Genomic DNA, 17105 nt, shown 5'->3' on the forward strand with positions numbered 1-17105 from the left:
TTAAATTAAAATGTAAACTACCAACCTACAAAGACAGCTCAGTTATCCTACTTCAATATCATACCCATTTCTAAATATGAAATAACTTGGCTTACTTACCACTGCTAGCTTCTCGTGCTCATTAGTTTGAAATCTGCTCTTTCCACCATTTCACTTTGAAAAATTCTTATCAAAATGAAAACCATTTGAATCCCTTCTGAGGGCTTCTGTATTTGGTTTCCTTCTTTATTTCATTTATCTCAGGCAGGAGCAACAAAGTTTTGTTCTCTGAATGCAACTATGCAAACCTGCTTCATTGCCACTAGTTTACATTTCATTTAAACCCAACTCACTCTAATTAGATTTTTGGCTTTTCATAACTTCCCAAAATGCATTGTCTCATTTGCAGCATCATCTCTTGTACTTTACTCCATGTAGTACTTTCAGTATTTTCAAACACTACAGTGGTACCTCAGGTTAAGTACTTAATTCGTTCCGGAGGTCTGTACTTAACCTGAAGCACCACTTTAGCTAATGGGACCTCCCGCTGCTGCCGCGCTGCCAGAGCATGATTTCTGTTCTCATCCTGAAGCAAAGTTCTTAACCCGAGGTAATAATTCTGGGTTAGCGGAGTCTGTAACCTGAAGCGTATGTAACCTGAAGTGTATGTAACCCGAGGTACCACTGTACTGAGTTTTGTTTTCTTAGATCAGTCTAACTCCTCACTGGAGCTTGATAGATCAACAAAAGGTGTGCTCGCCGGTTCCTGCAGCAATGAGGAGCCACTGACTGATAGGTCACCTTTGCCCAGGGATGACTACTTGTCTTCCTCTTTAGTTGGAGATTATTGTAATTATAGCAGGTGGGCAGCAGGAGATGTATTCCTGTGCTTCTAGGTTTGCCGCGTCTGACTTCTACATGGTTGGAGAAAAGAATTCCTCACTTCTTATTCTTGCTACAAGCTGTCACCAACACAGTGACAACCAAATAATATCATTTGACTGGGCAAATTGGCTGATTTGACAACCCTATCTGGATTGTGACAATACATATTCCCTGACATTTTCTTTTGTTAACATCATTGACTGCTAGTTGCCATCTCTCAGACTATCCTACCACACAGGACTGTTGTGAGAATAAGAAGAATCCTATGTACACTGATCTTGGTGAAGAACAGGCTATACATGTAGTAAGTACATTTATTATTACTTTTCCTTGGATTGAAGTTACTATACAGGATGTTAAACATCATGTTACAAGGCTCATTACATAAATCCAAATGCTGTAACAGACCTTAAATATAATATTAAAAGATTCAATGCTGAGACACATGCTACTTTAAAGTTGATAATGAAAATGTGAATAATATCGCTAGCTGCAATTTCTGGTCTCTTTAGCAGACCAGAAAGTAGAATTATCTAGCAATTTTTGGCAAAGGTAAAGCATGGCTTTTTATCCACACCCCCAATATTCAAGCACCGAGAGCACAATCTGCCTACCATAAACAATCACATTCATAAGGACAACTGGTGAAATCCAACAGTGGACAAGTGAAGTTTTGCTTGCACAACTGGACTTTCCTCCCCCCCCCCTTGCAGCTGACCCCACCAAATCTGCTCCAGAGGATCAGATTCCTGTGGAGCTGATTCTGTAGGCATGAAGAAAAAGGGTAAGTCCCATTACATGAGTGGAAGTGTGAATGCTCACACATGAACAACACTGGATTTCACCCAATTAATACAATGCTTTTACTTTTCAACTGTCTTTAATATCTCCCAAATGAAATAAAGTAGATTTTACAAATCAACTTAATAAAAATGGGGAAACAATGCACTCATTAATTAAAATAGCTGGTAAATATATTCTGAAAAATAAAATGGCAGGCAGGCAATCAAACTAGATCTCATTTCAAATACTGTAGTGTTTTAAAAGGTTAATAAAATTTTAAACCTGCCTAAACACAACAATTTAAGGAAACATTGAGCCTAAAAAAGGACCTTTACCAAACACTGACTTCAGTCCCAAAAACACTCGGTACTAAAATGGTCCAACAATGTTTAACCATGTTACAGTCTTCAAAATATCAATTAAAAAAAGTGCAATCACTTGTAGAAAATGAAAAAATTTAATGTGTACATTAATGCATCCATGATCAGTAATACCACAACTGTTCAACAAGAGAGCCACAGCATCGATACAAAAAAATTATGGTAATATTTACAAAATAAATTGAAAAAATAATTTATTATTTACATCTTCTCACATTATGTTGTTAACTGACACAGTCTTATCGTCTCTTTGGAGGAAGATAGATCAAATGAGTTTATCTATTTTTTAAAGGGTCAAAAAAATGATGCTCCAGGGCTTCATCTAGAGTAATTCTCTTGACAGGGTCATACTCCAACATCCTACGAATAAGGTCAAAAAGATTTTTATGGTCTTTATCATGACAGTGCATGAATTCCTGGAAAAAGAGAAAGAAACTTTAGATACATCTCTTTGGATTCCAGAATCAAGTAGAGGGAAGAAAATAGTGCTCTTACCTTTAGTGGTTTACACCGCCTCCTAACATAGCGACCTGCAGAACTATGTTCATCCCAGTCCAACTGGTCATGGTGGAAGTAACGTTTCCTGTATACAAAAAAGCTGCATGAAATATATCCTTTCTTTTTTAGTTGTTGAAGTGCAGCCTTCTTCCCCTTGTCCTTGAGATATTTTTAATTTCCAGCTGATTCTCTTTGATTCCTTTCTCTCACCATTTCTGTGAGCTCTGGGCCACTTCCTTTACACATCCTGACAGGTATAATCTTCATCAGATCTTTTCCCGACAATAGTTTCTAAGGTTCCAAAAGTTCTTCCTCTGAACAATCTGACCACTGTCAGCTTTGTGGCCATTGCTACCTCACGTGTCCTTGGAAGCAGGTCCCACTGAGATCAGTGGATGTATTCTACTGTGTACATAGGATATCAGTCTTAAATCTAGCAGCTTAAATGCAAGCTTCAAAGAATGGGTGTCCATCCTTGCAAGTCTCTTACCTAAGCTCCCCTGTGCTCTTTCATCTCTTAAGCATATTTCCTCACTTCCCCATCACCCTTCTGTTATTTACTCATGGATTGCTGTGGTCTTACTCTGCTGTTTCTCCTCCTCAGGAAGCCAAGAGGAAGGTCTAGAAATCCTCCAGCAGCACCTTAATATAGAGCAGTTGGGGGGGGGGGAGAGAGCTTCCCTACCACTTTGGTCTCTACAAGTCAAACAATGAAATTAAACAGCTGCTGCTAAAATCAACTGCGAATTTCAAATACAGGGGAGAAAGAGAGGGAGAGCCCAGAGTACATATTCAGATCCATTATGTATGTTGTAGCTCAACAGGATTGAAGTGATAAATTTCAATTGGACAGACCAACTCCCCTTGTTTCATAATAACTACTGGTGTCTCCTGTTGTTCTTAGCATTTTTATGTAATAACAATCACAAAATCATGTAAGAATTCCAACAGTCAATGAAATGGAAATTTTTGTTCAGTTTAATTTCTTAACTGCAGAATGTGTAAGTGGCATATACAATTATAACTTCATGCTTAAGTAGTTTACAAAAACAGAAAACAGCATATTTTTAACCACTTGTATAGAACATTTATACAATTTAAAATAAATTTACCTTGATTTTTTAATCATGTGTGTGGGTAAAGGTCCTAGTATCCTCTCCATCATTGCCAGATGTTCCTTACTGTCATGTGTCTGGAAAGGGGAGGGGCAGGAATTGAATGTATGCAATATTTATTCTTTGTCACATTACCAACTGCTGAAGTTAGAATCAAAATATACTTTGCCCATAAACATGATTTTAAAAAGTTATACAGTAGTATAGAGGCGTTGTTTTCCCCCTCTAACTCAGTGTTGTTAATCTTCTAAGTATAACATTCCCACCCACCGCTCAGGTTTTCAGCTTTATGGAACACCAGAAGGAAACAAACCAAGGAATACAGAATAAAGAAAACAGAAAAAAGAACTGGTATAATCAAGATCATACAGAGAATTGAAATTTGTAATTAAGTCTCAAATGAGGTCAGAAAAACATTAAACTTCCCAAATAACTGAAATTAACTGAAACTGTGTTTTTTGCAGGCTGTTGCTAGAAGCAGATGTAATAAATATCCAACAAGTGGCATAAAAGGGCTGTGGTTTTTCCTTGTCTCTTATGTGTCAGTTTTTCTGCTGTCACCACCAACCAGACATTTCTAATACACACAGCAAGTCCCAAGTGTTCAGAAACTTCTACTGCTGAGCAACTGTTTGTCTAGCAATGACCAACAGAAATAACAGCAGGTCCTTGAATAGCATATCCTTGTTCTGGCCCATAAAAATTGATAACAGATAGAATTCTGGCATAAGCATGATAGAAGCCCCAGTAATGTGCAGCAGTTTCAGATCTACATTATACCAAAAAGCATGCAGTCCCTCCAAAGATGTTATCGACAAGTATACCATAAATATATTGGATTGTATCCAACAGTGACACTCAGTTAATGGTACAGATTCCTTAAACCGAACAGAAAGGGGTGCAATTTTTGGCGATTGCACCCTTCTGACTTCATAGCCCACCCTAAATCTGCTCCAGAGGGTTTGGGGACTGTCAGGGGAGGATTTAAGGGAGACCCTGGGGTAAGAGCTGAAAACTTCCTTCCCTGATCTGCAGGTGGAGACCTTACCGTCAGCTGAGTGGCTCTAATGGATGCAGCTCAAACTCTTTCCACACATTTTACAAAGTAACTTTGTTCTCCAAACAATCTCAGCCAAAGTCTTTAAATGTTAGTGTGTTATGAAACATTTGCAGGACTAGGGTACATTTAACATTTCGAGCATTTCAACTCTACATACTTGTAGAAATGCCAAAAATCAAATGAAAGCATTAACATATATTTTAAACCAGATTTTGAACTGTAACTCAAGTGAAAAGTTCTAAATAAAAATGACATACACATACCTGAAAGACTGTAAAACCAAGGTAATATTCAATCAGAATGCATCCTATGCTCCAGACATCACAGGGTTGGGACCACCCAAGGGCTATAACACAATTCACAAAACATTAGTTAGTTGAAAATTCAATCCAGACTAGAAAGCCATCTCCTGAACAATCTTGAGGTTATTTCATAAACCATCCACCATTCTTAGATTTACTATTTTCCTCCACTTTTATGGAACACAACTAAGCAGTAATATTATACATGAATATTAAAAGTAATTTTTCAAATGTTTAAATTATATAAATATTATTTAAATATGTTTCATTGAATTGTTACATTTCCAGGAAAATTCTCTACTAACCTAATATAACTTCAGGTGCTCTGTAGTGCCTCGTAGACACTAAAGTGCTATGATGTTCATTGTCATATGTTGCACTTCCAAAGTCTACAATTTTAATATCTGTATTTTTCAGTGTCCGTTCATCCCGCCTCTGTAACAAAGTCAAAATGAACATCATTAATTTTTAAAAAGAAGTTGAATCTCATTGTTAACCTGCTCTCATCACAAAGACTTAACAAACCATGCTTTCTGCAGATTAACTCCGTCCTGTGTCTACTGTTCATGCACATGGAATTGGCAAAATGTAATACCCTTGACTCTCCTTCTTCCTATTTGGGGGTGGGGGAAGCCTCTATACTTACCTAAGGCAAATGTAGTTTAACAAGCCATGCTTTTCATATTAAGAGCAATGATACAACAGCTAACCTAGGTGAACTAATTTTTACATAGGAAATTCAAAAATCCATAGTTTCACAGTTCCTTAGTTATACTATATCCATAAGCCTTGTGAGAAATCACATCAACATAACAATTAGTAGTACAAGTACTGGTTTGCTTTGTCATCAGCACATCTGCTGCATCTTCACATAAATGTGAAAAAATGACTGATCTTCTGTTCAAGGCCTTTACTATCATTTATCAATAGATTTTGGTCTTAGCAGCCACAAAGCACTTAAGTAGAATACCTGAATATGCACTTGAATACATCTTGTGTTATGGTAAAGGCTGCTTGATGCGAGCAAAACTTAGAAATTGTATATGGCATGAAATTGTATTGACCATAAAAAAGTAGAAACAGCCCACTGGGAAGAAGTCTTAAAGCAAGTGAACTTACCATTTTAGAATTATACTTTACTATATAATCAGATTCTACAAATAAAATATTTTCAGGTTTCAGATCTGTATGAGTCAACTTATTGTGATGCAAGACTGCCAAAAAAAGAGAGAGAGAAAGTAGGAACGCAAAACTCAAATCAATGCCTATAATTTCAGGTTATGGAAAAATTCTTTAAAATTTAAAACGTACTTACAGTTTATAGAATGACAAATCTGATAAGCCATCTTCCTAATAAGTTCAATAGGAAAAGGCAAAAAGCTATTTTCTTTAATAAAGTCATAAGTACTGAGTCCCAGCAGCTCAAATACAATGCAAACATGGCCATGATGTTCAAACGATTCCAGCATCTGTACACAACAGCTAGAAAAAAAAGAAAGCAACCAGAACAATAACTGAATAAAAACAATTGGTAATTGAATACTGTTTAAAATAATGTTTTCATTCTAGTTTATACTTACAATCTGCTGCCAGGATCCAAGGCATTTAAGTGCTCCAATACCTGAATTTCTGAACGAGCTGCTTCTCGGTATCTACCAACACTTTTCACAATTTTTATAGCTACATGCATCCCTTTCCTATGGAATAAAGTAAAATACTGTCAATTAAATTTGCCCATTTTCAACCAAGTGTCAAGCATTCTACTGTAGACTGGATGCATCGGTAAATCATGGTTATTTTACACTTATTATAACACTTATTTTTGAGACAAAAAAGCTAACAACTTTGTGCTATCATCCGTTTTATTTGTTGTACACGTTCACAGAAGAACATAGCAACTGCAGTGACCATCTAATTATTAATGTTAAGAATGAAATAACTTCTACTGTTAGCCCAAGTATGATTGAAAGTTGCATTACACAAATTAAAGCCAGGTGCACCCAGATGCCCACAAGGAGAGTTGAAAAAACAGCTGGTGGTGGGGAGAACTGCTTCTTACTGGGGATGGTGTGTTTGTTGAAATGCACCTGTTATTTATTTCAAAATACTGTATTACAGAAATATTATTGTCTAATTTTCTGTTCTTAAGTCTCACAAAACTTCATGTACATTGGATAGCATGTACATTGGATTTCTACCTTCAGATGGAAAAAATTGTTTCAGAGATACTATTGAAAACATTGCATACTTACATGTGATGATCAATGCATTCTACTACTTTTCCAAAAGCACCTTCCCCTAAAGTTGAAATAATTTCATCTAAAAAATAAACCAAAGCTTTTATTGAAGTAGCTGAACAAAGATTAACATTGTTAAGCATGTCGTAGTAAAAACACTAACTTAGTGTTTGCCTTTGAAAGCATTATTTTATTGGATAGGTGTCATGAAACAGCTATCTAGCTATCAGTCTAAACTTAAGCTGCATTTACTATTGTAGCATTGAATAGCAATATTTAAGAATACAGAAATGAAAAGAAATGTAAAATAATACAAAGACAAAAGAAAAGAGAGGGCAATGAAGATTTTTTTTTTATCCCCACCCCACCCCTACTCCTCTTCTAACATACTAGTCTAAACAGATTTTTTTGCTGATTTTTTAAAAAAAGGGTTGAAAAATATTCTATACATCTTGCTCTTAGTACGTCTCCACTTTGACAGATCAGGTGACCCTCCTCATCCTCTACACTCCTGGATCTTTTCCTTCGGTGACTCTTCTGGAAACGGCACCAAGATCGTCCAGCCAATCAATATATCAGAGTGAATTCAGGGTAGAATACGCAATTCATTCAGCGGGGATATTCAGGCATTCAGTTACGCACCAGGCCACGAACAGTTGGCAGGAGCAATTTCAAATTCAGTCCCCAGAAATTCACAGGGCACAGTTTATGTTACAGAAGAAAAACATGGCAAGGAACAGATTTTCAGATAAATATTTAAGAGTAGTAAGACAACAGAAACACAACACAATTTTTTTCTCAAATTATGGATTAATTGAAGACTAAAATTTAAATTTGCAATGTAAATATTTACTTTTGCTATTTGAAAAAAAATTGTCATTTGTGTCTACTTTTTTGAAATCATAACTAGGTCTGATCTCCTTGAATATCTAGCAAAGTATTTTAAAAAAATAATTATTATTAAAAAAGCAGAACTTCAAAGCAATTAATTTTTTTCTTCCATATTTCAAAAAGCTAAAGGGAAAATATTCATAATTCATGAAATGCAGTCTACAATCTAATATTCTGAGTGTATTGATTCAGAAGTACAAATACTATTTAAACCATAATAATCCTAAATTTGAATGTAGACATCAGCAGTGTCATACTGTTTCTGGAAAATCCAAACTCCTTTCCTTGCTAATTGGTAGAGGGAATGCTTTCTGACAGATCAGTGAATGATCAAAATTTGCATGGGACTGAACTAAACTACTGAATAGAAACATGCTGAATTCATTAGACTTTTTTCACAGCCTAATTCCATGTAAATTAATACCTTCTGTGTCTTTGGAAATGGGATGGAAAGAGTGGCTTCAAAAGGATATAAAACTCATTCAAATGAGAACAGCACTTGACTGCTTCTCTCTACCAGCTCAACTAAGAAATCATTCAAGTTTCTGAAAGCTTCAGACAAAAACTCATGTGGTTGGCACCACTCACTATGTAAACATTTTCAAATGTCTGAATACATGCTATGTATATATTTACAGCAGATTAAGAGAACCCAGGTTTAATTGTAGCTCAGGTAACTGAAACTTTTTAAATATTGATACTCAGAGAATCTGATACTCCGTGAAGAAACTTAAAACACTAATACATTGTTAATACATTTTTAAAGTATGCATACCGAACACAAGCTGTCATGGGGGTCATGTTTCTTATGCTTTCTTTTATGACTACTTTTCCCACTTTGACCAGAGGATTTGCTAAAATGATGTTGGCGACTCTTTTCATACTCTCTGCAATGCTTATAGTCATCTACATCACGGAAGTCATTTATATACTCCTCAACATATCTTCGGTCATGACGGTCTCTCTTAGTTATGGATCTATCTTCCAAGTAACTGCTGAAAAGAAATAAAAATTATTTTTTCAACTTTTTTTTAAAAAAATCTTGTTGAAAGATAAATCTACCCACCATCAAAATGTAAATGAATTAAAAGTATACTAAGACACTGTCAGGGAACTGCCATCGGAAGCACAGGAGGTGAAAGGGCTCACAGAGGTTGGGAGAGACTTATTAGCTGAGGAGGGAACCAGCAGGGGGAGAGAAGGAGTTCCAAGGGAAAGTGAGGCGGAGGGATGGCTCAGAGACACTTCCAGCGAAAACAGTGGGGAGGTTTCAGGACCTCCTATAGGGACACCCACTCCTCGTCGGAAACTGTCACGCCGAGAGTCCAGAAGGCGCGTTTCCGTTAAGGAGCTTTTATGCTGGAAGAAATTCCGTAAACGCCCACTGTAGGATTTTACAAGCGACTAACGGAGCCATGCTTAAGGAGCTCCGTTACAGACAGAGGTTTGTGGACTGAGCCAAACTCTGAGGGACTAGGAATTTCACGCACAAGCAGCTCATCATCCCATCACAGACACTTATTATCTTGAGCTCATCACAAGAATTACACCCTTCCTGCTAGATTTTCAAGAAAGTCTAGTAAACTTTCCCATGTACATTGCAACAATATGAAAACCTGCGTTTAAATAACTTGTGCAAGTATGGAGTGCTCCCAAAAGGAAAATCACTAATTCAATGCATCACTTGGATTCACAAGAAAGTCATGAATTGCCTCTTCTTCAAAGGCAATGACTGCTTTCTCAGGACAGCTTTATTATTCATCAGCCTTGCTCTATCTCACTTGCTAAATCTCATGAAGTTACCTTCAAAACTAAAAACAGTCAAGAGCTAGGTGAATAGTGAAGGCCTAGAGCAAAATAACTACCAATTCAAAGGGCCTGATTTCAGAAACCCATACAAAGCAGTACAGAAAACAAGTCACGAGTCAAATTGGACTTTTATTTATATCAGTAAATATAAAGGTCCCACTATTGAAACACTTTCTCCAAAATCTCAACTTATCCAAACACAAAGTATTATATCAAAACCTCACTACACAAATAGCTGAATCAGATAACCAAACGAGAGTCTGCCCACTTCCTTATTTGTGTTTTGCTGGTGGGCAGAAATCACTGGGGGAGGGAGACAGATCAGACAAATCAGTGAGCAAGAGAGATGGCTGCAGCAATTTCAGGCAGAAAGCATGGAGGGAGAAAGCATGGATTAGAAAAGAATCTTATTTCATTTATATGTATATACTGATGTATTAATACGGTACTGTCTACATATACACATAACTACACATATGTGTGTGCACACAGAGATATATCTGAAAGCAATCTGGACCACAATTACCTTCTTAAATAGTGCTTTAAAAGCTTTTGCTCATTTCCATACTCTCAAGCTGAAAGAAATAATGATTAACATCACAGCAACTATTATTTATTTTTAAGTGAACTACCAGTGAAAAATTCTTGATTGTAACTGCAATATGAAAACTTAAAAACGACAAATGTAAATCAATAAAAGATTTAAGTTACATCTAGTTAGATGATCATTAAGTCAAGAGTCATTTACCTGTTGGCACTTTTAAGTGATTTATAGTATCTGCCTTCTCTTTCACTGCTATGTGACTTCCGCCTGCGCTTTTGGCTATGTGTGCTCTTTTCTTCATCCCAGCTCCTTCTTTCACCCTGCCCAGAGCACTGCGTTGGCTTTGAGTGCTTCATCTAACACAGGAAAATATACCAAAGCAAAAAGGTTACATTTCAATGAGAAAATAAAGATGAGAGATTAACAACCCCCTCCTGCACGTGTTTATTTAGATGTTAAACAGGGCTAACGCCTAGATAGCACACACCTGTGCACACTTACTTGGGAGTAGGTCCCACAGTACACAGTGGAAGGGGCTTCTGAGTGAACATACAGAGATTGGGTTGTGAAATAACTTTAGTCTGTGAAAGGCATTTACAACTGAAAATGTGAAGAAATAAAACAAGTGTGGGGTGAGAATATATCATCAATACAGACTATTTTCAGCTGCCCCATCTTGTTGCTCTGGTATCCCTGCCCTTGTTTCACTTGGACCTAGGTTACATTATCTATCTCATAAGGCAAGACCAACGAATATACAGTCATACCTCGTTACGTCCGCTTCATTGTACATTCTTTCAAGATACGTCCCACGGCGACCCAGAAGTACTGGAAAGGGTTACTTCCAGGTTTCACCGCTCGCACATGCGCAGACGTGCAAAATGACGCCATGTGCACGCGCATAAGCGGCGAATCACGACCCATGCACGTGCAGACGTGCGTTGCGTTCTGCTCATGTTGGAAACGGGGCTCCGGAACGGATCCCGTTCGCAACCAGAGGTACCACTGTACAAAACAATCAAGATTAGTGTATTTCAAACTTTGCAATCACAAGGACTAGAAATATATACTTAGAGGATAGAACCAAGAGTATTTAAGATATGGAACTGCATATCCTACCCCATTATGTTTTATGAATAGAAATACTTATGGATGAAAACCTATTTTCTTCATCCATTGTTAAATATGATTGATATACTATATATATGTCAAATTGGTTGTGAAACTACCCTCCCACACTAATTTGTTCTTAAGAATCAAGCTGCCATATTTTTCGCTCTATAAGACACACCCGACCATAAGATACACCTAGTTTTTAGAGGAGGAAAACAAGAAAAAAATATTCTGAATCAAATGTTGTACTAAACGATTTAATAAACAACTGGTATATCAGAATCATATTACAACCATGTAAAGTGAACAGCAGTCAACAGTGGCATTAAGAACCATCATCACATTCATTAACAAATGAAGAGAGACTTTAAGGTTCGGGTACTCTTCTAGTCTTCTTTGAACCCTAAGAACTCAACAGTGCTAGAGTCAGAATTTATGAAGCTCCAGTTGCTCACAATCACTGACATCACTTTCTTCGCTATCTTCATATAAAATACCATCTTCGTTTCCATCCAAAGCATTGCTAATGCCACATTTTTTGAATGACTGTACAACGATTTCCTCCTTTACTGAGTGCCATGATGTTTTCACCCATTCACAAACTTGAGTGATAGTGGGCCCCTTCATTCGTCCAGTAAGTGTCAGATCATGATTACCAGCAGCCATCCATTTGTTCCGCTCTTTTCGCATAAAGACCTTAAATGGCTTGTTGATGGAAACGTCAAGAGGTTGCAACTGGCTGGTAAGACCTCCAGGAATTACAGCTAGATGAGTCTTCACTTCTTTAAAGCACTTTTTTGTAATTTCGCTAATATGTGCGCTAAACTGGTCAAGTACTAATAAGGCAGGTTTTTTCAAAAGCCCTCCAGGACGTTTGGACCACACTTTTTCAACCCATACTCTCATTCCATTTTCGTCCATCCATCCTTTCTCATGAACATGTACAACAATTCCTCGTGGAATCACTTCTTCTGGAAATGTTTTCCTTTTGAAAATTAACATGGGTGGCAATTTGGTGCCGTCTGCACAGCAAGACAACACAACTGTGCAATAGGTTTTCTCACGTCCTGAGGTTTTCACGGCGATAGTTTTGGTATCTTTCAGATCAACAGTCCTATTAGATGGCACATCAAAGATTAGCGGGACTTCATCCATATTCCAAATCTGGCCAATTTCAAATCCATTTCTCTTCCTAGCATCAATTACAAATTTATGAAAAGACAGAATCTTAGATTCATATTCTTCTGGCATTTTTTGTGCAATTCTAGTTTTGGTGCACATAGCAAGGCCACATTGCTTCATAAATCTGTAGCACCATGATGGTGATCCAGTAAAATCGTGAATGCCTTTCTCTACAGCAATGCGTTTGGCTTCATATATTATCATTTTTGTAGAGACTGCGATGCCATTCTTCCGGTGATTTTTGATCCATTCTTTCATGGCCACGTCCAACTGAGGCCTCTTTGCAGCATTTCCACGAAAAGTGTGCTTACTTTTATCTGCTTTTTGCAGCTGATCCTCCTGCTTCCTCCATTCTCTTATCATTTTTTCAGTTGGAGGTGACCCAAAATGTCTCTCCGCTGCTCTGTTTCCATGCTCCTTAGCATATTTTACTACCTCTAGTTTAAAAGGAATTTTATATGCTAGTCTTTTCTGCTTTATCATCCTTATCAGAATGGGGGAGGTTTTCTGCAAGAAAATACAGTGATGTACAAACTGTCAGTAATGTACGGTTTCTCCAATGTTTACCACTGAGTGCTGACCATACCTTTAACTAATGGCATCACAGTAAACATAGCCAACATACAGTCTGTATAAAAAAAATTACAGTATCACCCTAAAAGTTTATTGATATTATAGCATATGCATCACTTTCTTGAATTGTCCTAAGCATAGAAGCCAACTCCTAGAGGCCTAGGTGCCTTCGCTCCCCCCCCCATTAAATATTTGAGGGAGTCGCCCCCCCAATGTTGATGGGCAGTTATTCATATAGTGTGCATGCACTTTGTCTTAAGACCGCAGTAGTTCTCAACCTGTGGGTCCCCAGATGTTATTGGACTACAACTCCCATCATCCCTCAACTCCCATCTTCCCTGAGCTCTGGCCTTGTACCTAGGGGCAATGGGAGTTGTAGTTCAACAACATCTGGGGACCCACAGGTTGAGAAAGGCTGAATTGCGGTATGTGAGGTGGGGCTTACCTGCTCCCCCAATATTTTATTGAAGTTGGAAGAGGGAGGGAGAGTTCACATTTGTGCATGCTTGTAGTGGGCAGCTGCCTTGCCTTGCTGGAACAGGAGCAAAAAGAGGAGGAGGAGGAGACACTGGGGCAGAAGCCCTGTAAGCTGCTCTCCCTTTGCTTGAATTACGGTACAGTCAGCTGGGGGGAGGGGTGGAAGGGGCTGCCCTTTGCCCCTCCTTCCAGCTCATTGTAAAGCAAGCAGAGTAAGAGCTACTTACACACGTGTAAACGGCTCTCCCTTTGCTTGAATTACAGTCAGCCTGTCAGTCCCTTCTTCCACCTTACCAAAAAGCCAGCAAGAGCGGCAGACACGCTCGACGCAGCTCTTGCTGGCTTTCCAATGAGCCGGAAGGAGGGACGGTCCCTTCTTCCACCTCGCCAAAAAGTCAGCAAGAGCTGCTTCTCCCGCCTGCATTCGCTCCATAAGACGCCCACACATTTCCCCTTACTTTTTAGGAGGAAAAAATGTGTCTTATGGAGCGAAAAATACGGTATACGCTTTAAGGTTTCACTGTGCATTAGTCATTTGAAGGTTAGCTGTGTAACTTAAATCCTACCTTGCTGGATAACATTTCATCATCTGTTAGCTCTCAATATTATATTACAGATCTATATAAAACCTGAAAAGTTCAAGCATATTGGAACTGAAAGCACCATAAAAATATTTGAATAAATAAAATAGGTCTTCTCATAGGCAGAGCGCTCAAGACTTCAGCAGTTATGGACACAAACAAATCAAACTCAATCATAATTTGTGTCAGCTTTCCATGATTAAAATATCCATACAGGACATTAATTAAATATGTATCAAAATATTACCGGAGTATAATATTCCATCCAATATAACTCCACAACCTGTTCTAAAAAGTGGGACATACTAAAAAGAAGGGGGGGGCATACTTTAAAGACAACAACAACAACAAAAATCCCTGTTCATGTGGTTGACTTCAATTCCCTACCCTCTGCTGTTTACCTGAGTAACCAAATTTCCATTCCCACCAGGATGAAAAATTTTAGAATCATAGAATCATAGAGTTGGAAGAGACTGACACTTTTGACTGACACTTTTATTTGAGCTCCTGTATTTTGGTTAATTGGACTCTCATTTAAATAGCCATTTCAGCTTACATTGAGTTGGGGAGGGAAGAGCTGTTGGGGTTACTCAAAATGGCACGAGAAGAGTGTGAAGCAGATAGTGATGCAATAAGCCCATCAAGCCTGGAATATCTGCGGTGCCAAGAAAGCTACAAATTCTCCAACTTCTTGGAGGACTGTTTCAAAATTGGTCGGTGAATTTCTAAAATAAAAAGAGGGCCGTTCTCAAGCCTGGAGCCAACACTGGATCTGAATGGTATCTCCACTAATCCCAAATGGATTGAGACATAACCTGTGCAGCTATCAACTAAGAATGCTCTGGGACTCAATTTCCTGCATGAAGCAGTAGGCTGGACTAGATGGCCTGCAAAATGACACCACCCCCAAGCCTACATTTCTGCACCCACGATCGCTTGGTGCATGAAAGGTATTCTCCCATAGTCAGAAAGTTATTCGTTTGCACTTCCAGGATGTTTTAAAATTAATTCTAACGGTAAGCTCCGCATGTCTAAACACTCGGATTGAACTGTCACATCCGTCAACGTTTATGAAACAAAACATGCTTTCTATTCCAAAGCTAATTGGGTGTTTTATTCTGTGTGCACCCTGAACCCAATGCTTCCATCAAGGCTGTCTGTGTAAAATATGCATTAGCTATAAGAAGTGTTGCTTCTTCGTGGTAAGGCTTAATTCTAAAACTAGAAATGCTGGGCTTTGCCACTCTCTGGAAGCCACGCTTGCATCCTACCGCATGGAAGAGACCGCTGTCCCCAATCCAAGGAGAGCTGACATTTCATCAGGAGAGGGACTTCAGGCTCTCCTGCTTAAGGGTCCTTCCCCCCTGCCCAGTGCCAGATTTACCTATAAGCTACACAAACTATAGCTTAGGGCCCCACTCTCTTGGGGGCCGCCCAAAAATTTAAACTAGATGTACATTTCCAAAATATAAGATAAAAAACAAATAAAATAAAACCTACATACAGCAACAGTGTTTTGTGTTGTGTAGGCTCCTATGATGTAAGTAATGGGCCCCACCTGTTAGCCTGCTCCCTAAAATATCACATATTTTGTTATGTGCAAATGGCTTTAGATACCTACTAGGTCCATAAATTACCATATAGCATATATTCAACACAAAAAACAGCGACAATTTGTTGTTGACAAAGGACAGCTGGACATATAAAGGGCCCCATCACCTTCAGTCGCCTAGGGCCTCATCAAACCTAAATCCGGCCCTGCCCACCCACCTACGCCCCTCCCACCTCAGGCTGCACAAGTCCAGGGGGTGAGGGAAAGGTTTACATGTTAGGAAGTGCTGGAGGCCTCCGTCTCCGAAGCTCAAAACCGCCCCTCCAAGCGAGGTCTTTTTTTAAAAAAGCACCCTTTTAACGCGTAAAAAATTATTCCCTACCTTGCATCCTCCTACTCTCTATATCCCAACGACTGTCGGGGGGGGGGTTTGAGAGGAATTGAAGCTCCACAGAGCAAAACAAAGGACCTGGTTTCCCGCCTCTACAAAAGGCCTAACGAGAGAGAGAGAGAGAGAGAGAGAGAGAGAAACAGGCCGCTTCCCGTCTCTCCGCCACTTACGCTCAACGGCGAGCTGCGAAGGATAAACGTGTCTTCTTCCGTCTGCAAACAAACAAAATGGCGGCTTCCCTGCTCTCCCTCTCCCTCTCCTTCTCCCTAGCCACGCCCGTCATTGCGGGGTTGCGTCACACGTGCTGATGCATAGACTTATAATAATAGAGGCGCGCGGACACACGCAAACAATGCCCGACTTCTGCGTGGGCTGTGAACTACGCTTTTTGTTTCTGGTTTGTATCAGCAGCTGCGGCAGAAAGCAGCGCCAAAAATAGCGCTTCTCCTGTGCGCGGGTCATATATATATATAAGCGCTCTAAGCGCTCCAGAATGGCTAGTGGAAAGCAGCCAGATAGGCGGGGTATAAATGTTGTTGTTGCTATCGAAGGCATCTAGTTGTTGGCCACTGGTTGGGATTTTATATAAGCCTTTGACCTCAGGGCTCTTACGTTCCCAACTTTTGAAAGGGGGGGTCCTCTGTTTCTGATGCTACCTTTTGGGGTTTTGCTGTTGTTTGAAGTGGCGGGGAGGGAGTCACGCTTCTTTAAGATCTTGCGAGGTTCTGCACTCCAGCCCTGTGAATTCGAAAC

General features: G+C 39.0%; 1 protein-coding gene across 3 annotated transcripts; it reads right to left on the bottom strand.

Annotated features, from left to right (window-relative positions):
- Nucleotides 1-2085: 2085 nt before the first annotated feature.
- Nucleotides 2086-16616, bottom strand: LOC128407917 (dual specificity protein kinase CLK4-like). Of its 3 annotated transcripts, XM_053376932.1 has the most exons (13): nt 16523-16616; nt 10688-10839; nt 8906-9125; nt 7689-7776; nt 7255-7321; nt 6583-6699; nt 6318-6484; nt 6122-6216; nt 5308-5437; nt 4964-5046; nt 3638-3717; nt 2523-2610; nt 2086-2443 (listed from the first exon to the last, which is right to left on the bottom strand). In XM_053376932.1, exons 2-13 carry the CDS (start codon nt 10837-10839, stop codon nt 2303-2305), a joined length of 1428 nt encoding a protein of 475 aa, XP_053232907.1. In that variant the 5' UTR covers nt 16523-16616; the 3' UTR covers nt 2086-2302. The 3 variants fall into 3 exon arrangements, with proteins under 3 accessions (XP_053232907.1, XP_053232908.1, XP_053232910.1); XM_053376933.1 differs by lacking the exon at nt 16523-16616 and having other exon boundaries at nt 8906-9122; nt 10688-11777; XM_053376935.1 differs by lacking the exons at nt 7689-7776; nt 10688-10839; nt 16523-16616 and having other exon boundaries at nt 8906-9010.
- Nucleotides 16617-17105: the final 489 nt, after the last annotated feature.

This window comes from Podarcis raffonei, chromosome 2 (assembly GCF_027172205.1).
Source record: "Podarcis raffonei isolate rPodRaf1 chromosome 2, rPodRaf1.pri, whole genome shotgun sequence".
NCBI lineage: Eukaryota > Metazoa > Chordata > Lepidosauria > Squamata > Lacertidae > Podarcis > Podarcis raffonei.

Excerpts from the sequence above, each read along its gene's own strand:
- LOC128407917 (XM_053376932.1), bottom strand. The coding sequence starts at position 10,839 with ATGAAGCACTCAAAGCCAACGCAGTGCTCTGGGCAGGGTGAAAGAAGG. Across the intron at positions 6,700-7,254 it reads GAATGCATTGATCATCACAT|GAAAGGGATGCATGTAGCTA; the intron begins GTAAGTATGCAA and ends TTTATTCCATAG. Across the intron at positions 2,611-3,637 it reads CACATGATTAAAAAATCAAG|GAAACGTTACTTCCACCATG; the intron begins GTAAATTTATTT and ends TTTTGTATACAG.